This window comes from Mus caroli, chromosome 6 (genome assembly GCF_900094665.2).
Source record: "Mus caroli chromosome 6, CAROLI_EIJ_v1.1, whole genome shotgun sequence".
Taxonomy (NCBI): Eukaryota; Metazoa; Chordata; class Mammalia; order Rodentia; family Muridae; genus Mus; species Mus caroli.
Genome location: NC_034575.1, coordinates 64,817,985 through 64,824,461, shown reverse-complemented (window position 1 = coordinate 64,824,461; position 6,477 = coordinate 64,817,985). Strand labels below are relative to the sequence as shown.

At 38.0% G+C, this 6,477-nt stretch overlaps 1 gene segment (V, D, J or C); it reads right to left on the bottom strand.

The window, feature by feature from the left end:
• Positions 1–4,100: 4,100 nt before the first annotated feature.
• Positions 4,101–4,602, bottom strand: LOC110295637. The segment is given in 2 exon segments: positions 4,101–4,423; positions 4,548–4,602. Coding segments are annotated over 2 exon segments (378 nt in total).
• Between the last annotated feature and the right edge of the window lie 1,875 nt (positions 4,603–6,477).

Genomic DNA, 6,477 nt, shown 5'->3' with positions numbered 1-6,477 from the left:
TGGAACCAGCCCAGGAGAAAGCAGTTTGTTGCAGTCAACAAAGATGAAAAAGGAGTGGAGATCTGAAGACCGCTTTGACATCAGCCATGGAGATGCAGAGTCTGGAGTTTGTCCAGCTGGTTTCCTGCCTTGCTTTGGGGATTACAGTTGATTAAGTTGAATGAATCTCAGAAGAGACCTTGAACTTTGGACTTTTAACATTGTTGAGACTGCTATAAACTATGAGGACTTTGAAAGTTGGACTAAATGCATTTGCATTATGCTATGTTTAAGTATGGCCCCCACAGACTCATGCTTTTGAATAAGTCTATGAAGGCCAGGGAGTGGAATGTGATGGTTTGCATATCCTTGGACCAGGGAGTGGCACCATCTGGAGGTGTGGCCTTGATGGAATAGGTGTGACCTGCTTGGAATAGGTGTGTCACTGTGAGTGTGGGCTTAAGATTCTCACCCCAGTTGCCTGGAAATTAGTCTTTCACTAGCAGCCTTTGGTCAAAGATGTAGAACTCTCAGCTCTACCTGCGCCATGCCTGCCTGGATACTGCCATGCTCCCACCTTGATGATAATTGACTGAACCTCTGAATCTGTAAGCCAGCCCCAATTAAATGTTGTTTTATTAAGACTTTCCTTGGTCATGGTGTCTGTTCACAGCAGTAAAACCCTAACTAAGACACCTTCTGTTGTAGGACATCTAGGTTGTTTCCAGCTTTGAGCTATCACTAATAAGGCTGCCATGAACGTAGTGGAATACGTGCCCTTGTGGCATGGTGGGGCACCTTTGGGTATATTACCAGGAGTTGTATAATGGGATCTTCAGATAGGTCTATTTCCAATTTTCTGAGGAACCTCCAGATTGATTTCCAGAGTAGTTGTACCCTTTTGCAATCCTACCAACAATGGAGAGGTAACTTTTAGAGACCACCTCCAGCAGAAAGTCAGGGCATCAAATGGGGAGAGGGATCCATCTGACAGTCACTTCTCTGACTCATAATTTTTCCTGTCTAAATTTATTACAGGAATGGGAATGGAGAGGATCCCGAGGAAAAGAAGATCCTGTGACAGGCCCAAAGAGAGATCCAGTTCAAAGGAGGTCCCAAGGCCTGACACTATTACTGAGGTTATGTAACACTCACAAAAACGGACCTAAAATGACGGCACTTGGGAAGAGCCAATAAGCAGATGAAAGAGACAGGGGCAGATACAATGGACAAAAGCAGCTAACTCTCATGTTGAATTAGGGAAAGAATGAAAGAAGCTGAAGAGGAGGGCAATGCTGTGTGAGGACCAGCAGTCTCAATTAATTTGGACCCCTGAGATCTCTGAAATACTGGACCATGGAACATGCAGCATACACCAGCTTATATGATGCCACCAACACACATACAGCAGAGGACTGCTGGGTCTGTGTTCATTCAGAGATGATACACCTAACCCTCAAGAGACTGGAGAACCCAGGGAGTTTAGTGGCACCAGGGTGACCCTTCTAACATGCCAGAGGTTCATCCCCTGCCCTTGTCGAATGTCTGCCCTCCACTTCATGCATATGATGTGACAGTGGTCATATTCATCAGAGGTCAATTGTGCAGTTGCCAGTACTGGATGATTGTGAATATAAAAATAAAATTACTGTAAACAACCTTTAAAAAAGCTCCTTAAGTGTCTAACTCTAACTTATCTCATGAAAGTTTCTCATTGTCTTTTTTCACTGAAATATATTGAAAAATCTACAAAGTGTTAAAAACTAATTTTAGTCAAAAGTAATTATTTTTTATTTTCTTGTATTATTTTTATATTGAAAACAATATAGTCCTCATTCTGATCTATTCTGTATTGCTTATAGTATTAAAACAACAATCTGACCTCAAACCAAAAGTACTCACAGCACATTGGGCAAGGGATTTATTTATTTGTATCTTTGTCACTGAGATACATAAATAATTAATATACCTGTGTCACATGTCAAATATTATTGTGATGATATGTTAACTTGATGGGTTTTCAATTTTTGTTTGTGTATCAAAAATATTTTTACTTAAAAATTAAATAGAACAGCTTAATGGGGCTCTAGATAACACCACATCACATATACTACCCATAAAATCATGTCAGCTAAACGATTGATCACTAGAATGAAAGGTTAATAGACAAAGAAGAGATGAGTATAAATCCAAGAGGAAGAAAAACACTGTTTACAACTACTTAAGTATTTCTCTTAGATAAGAAAGAAAATAATATAATGTGTCATATTGTCATTTAGAGAGAACTGTTTATCCACAATTTTGGACTGATAAAAATGCTAAAATCAATTAGGCAAAAGTTAGTCATTAGTTTCAGCATCAGTATGAAATCTACTCCTCCAAATGCTGGGACAGAGGATCTATCACATCTATCACTAATCAGTTATCATACATGAAATATTTGTGATAAACAGAGAGGGAGATATTGCATTGTGGGATTATTCTGCTATCTAGGTTTCTTTCTGTAAGGTCCCATCTTATGTAAATGATCCCGAGTTCTACTTCTAAACACAGGGTCAGGGGAGGAGATCACACTACTATTCTCTGAGTTTATTTTCTCTCCCTTTGCTAGTCACATGATGCAATGCTGAAGATAATAGACATTTGTGAATGATTCTCTGGATACAGGTTTGAGCAGTGTGAACAATCTAATGCAGTTCTTTGATAACTCTCTGGAAGAATAGCACCTAATATTCTTTGTAATGTGGAAGCATAACACATATGGAAGCAAGTTTTCTGTGGAAAATCAAAGCCTGGAAACGTGGTATATGTTCTGAGTTGATTTAACTCATTTGTGTAAAAATGTAGTAATCAAGTCTGTATATCCTCTATATGCACTGGTTAGTACATTTATGAATGACATCAAGAAAAGAAAAGAAAAGAAAAGAAAAGAAAAGAAAAGAAAAGAAAAGAAAAGAAAAGAAAAGAAAAAGATCTTACATATAACTTATAAAAACACTAGATAATGAAGTATGGATCATGTAGCCATCCAGCAACTTCGGAAGAACTGGGTTTACCTGAAAGGGGAACTGGAAATTGAAAGGTAGGGGGCAAGAGAAGAATGAAGCCAAGACAAGGTCCTGATCAAGACTCAATGTTTAATAATAAGCTTTGCTTTATAAAGGATTAAACCACAAAACCCATCTCCTTCTTCAGCTGGAGTATGATGTAGAGCAAGGTAAGTGCAGACAGTCAAAACAGCTAGGTTTCCATGGGAAGCTGCAACTGCAGCAAAGATAGATGTCTCTGTCCAGATTGATAAGACCTTTTGTGGTGAATGTTCAAGGTCTGCTTAGCCTGCTCAAGGCTGGGAAGGTTATAGAATCACGTATGTGTTGATGTGTTGTTTTCTTTCTAATACTATGCTCTAGATTATCAACTCTACTAATACTGCTTCTTGAAGCATATTTAAAACAACCTTTACTCTATATGACTTCATATATACAAATTTATATTATACTTTACGTGGTTGGATTAAAAATCATACACATGACATTCAATATTATTTGATTCTTAAATGCAGTTCTGGACACAGGAGCCAGAAGAATCCTATGTGAAATGCTACAGAGAGCTGAGAGCTGGAATTTCACACTCACTGCTGCAATTTTGAAACACAATAGAGGATCATGGTAGGCAGTCTTCCCTTTCTCTGACATATGTACTCTAGCTTTTTTTTTGAGAAAACCAGGAATCTTTGTACTGCCTGTTTCTCTCATTAATATTTTACTACCATTAAAGTATTAGCACTTAGACAATTTCTGTATTTAAGGAATGTATGCTACTAACAACCACTGTAGCTTTATTCTGAGTCCCAACTAGTGCTACAACTCAGACTTCTCACAAGGAATTACAGTGTCCTCTCCTAATGCAGAAAAGATATGGGTACTCTGTATTGCTAGAAATGAAAAGGAAGGAAGATTGTTAGAGTACAGTGATGACTAGTTGGCCTCTTTTATCAAAACAAGTGACTCTCCATGAGCTTTCAACCAATACTGTGGCATCCGAGAAAGTGTTTCAGTGAGTGACTCATGAGAAGGAGCAGTTGGGCCAGCCAAGCCTCTCACTTCTGCTTCCACACGGGTTTATGTTATGACTTGTATCTCTGTGGGAGGGAGATAACTATGCTGTAGACAGAAATAAGTTGCCATATCTTCATCCTCCAGGCTGCTGATGGTGAGAGTGAAATCTGTCCCATATCCACTGCCACTGAACCTTGATGGGACCCCATCTTCCAAGTTGCTTGCACCATAGATCAGGAGCTTAGGAGATTTCCCTGGTTTTTGCTGAAACCAATTTAAATTAATGCTAGTGCCCTGACTTGCCTGGCAAGTCATGGTGACTCTCTCTCCCAAAGATGCAGACAGTGAGGATGGAGACTGAATCATCTGGACATCACATCTGGCACCTAAATTGAACACATAATAAATACCCCCATAGTTAAGCATTATAAGAGAGGACATACCCCAATGCCAGTTAAAATTAATCACAGTGTAACAGTAAAATTCACATTTTAGTCCTTTTTTTTTTACCTAAAAAACAGAGCATCAGGAGCCCAAGGAAATGAGCAGGGGCACTCATGTTCATTCTGAGTCCTGATTGCATTGACAGCTGCACAGAGTGTAACTGGCATATAAGTCCCCACCATTGTGCAGTGAGTGCATGCAAATCACTGGAAACTATTTAGTGCTGGGCACAGCTGCAAGGCTTGCTCTTCTCAGCACTTAGAAGAAGCCCATTGTTCACAAATGCCCAAGGTGGGACCACATGTAGGTCTACAGGGAATGCATTCCTTTTTAAAATTTTTAAATTCTAAATGGCATCTGGAGGTTATGTGAAATTTTCTAATATACCTAAGCTCTATTTTTATTTACATATTTCAAAGACATATGGGAACATATGGAGGGATACCTACTATCAGATAATATACAACAGAGAAGTAACTATTAAATCTTTAATTCATTGAAGTAATTCACATTGATTTTAAAAAAATATGTGTTCTTTATGTGTATTTGTGAGTTTGGAATAGTCATTTCTTTCAAACAAAAGAATATATTTTTCTCATCAAGACTATTGTAAATGAATTAAAAAGAAAGACTTGGCAAGCTTAAACATGCTTATTTAAGTACCAAATGAGGAAATATGCAGGAGATGAACAAATAAAAACTCGTTCCCAACTACATGTGTCACTTAGAGTTCTGAATCTATATTATTCCGGAGACTAATTACAGATTATCTTGGGCAAACTTTAGAGCCTTTAACAAGCATTCTTCCTTAACCACCTCTTTTTCTGATCTGATGTCCTCATGAGTCGTAGGTAAAAGGTTTGTTAAGAAACAATAAGGTACCACAATCACAAGACTAAGTAAGAATGTTTTTAGGTTGTGTCTGAAGCCTACAGCAGTGACTCCCCCACTTAATTTAATGTTCCTATTATTACTTCAACTAATGAATTGAAAAGTGATTCAGTTCATGAATTTCTTTGTTCTATCATTAGAAAATGTTCATCAGACTGTTAGTAGGTACGAACATAGGTTTAGGGCTACCATAAATATGTGTTCCCAGGCTAAAATTATTTATAGTTGACTATAGAGAAAATTATCAGTTATACAATTTGATGTGTAAGGTTTTTTTTTTAATTGGATATTTTATGTCTTTACATTTCAAATCTTATCCTGTTTCACAGTTTCCCCTCTGGAAACCTTCTCTCCCATCTCCCATGCCCCTGCTTCTATGAAGATGTCCCCTCTCCTTCCCACCCACTCACACCTCACTCTCCTGGCCTACACTGGAGCATCGAGTCTTCACAGGAACAAGGGCCTCTACTCCCACTTATGCCAGAAAAGTCCATCCTCTGCTTTATATATGACTGGAGCCATGAATTCCTCCATGTGTACTCTTAGGTTGATGGTTCAGTCCCTGGAAGCTCTGGGAGGTGGGTCTGGTTGGTTGATGTTGGTTTTTCTATGAGATTGCAAACCCCTTCAGCTCTTTTATTCCTTTCTCTAACTCCTCCGTTGTGGATCCCATTACCTCAATTCCCAGTAACCATGTGGTGGCTCACAATCTTCTCTAATGATATCTGATGCCTTCCTCAGGTGTGTCTGACGATAGTGAAAGTATACTCACATACATTAAAAAAAAATGTTTTCTTTTTATACTGACAAGTGAGTCTCTCCATAGTGGTAAAGTATGATCTCTTATAATCCTTGAATTTTGAGGGTTATTTTTGCTTTGATTTGTTACATTTTATTTTGTTTTATTTGACAATTGTGACATTATGATAGTGGTGAAGCTCATATGCTAATAGAAGGGAAAGTAAAACAGTTAAGGAGGATACATAATGATGTGTTAATAAGAAATTATTTTCTACTCAATGAATGCTAACAATTCATTGATCATGATTTTGGTCATAAAATAATTTAATAATTTTATTGTAAAATGTCTCTAGGACCAGGATAT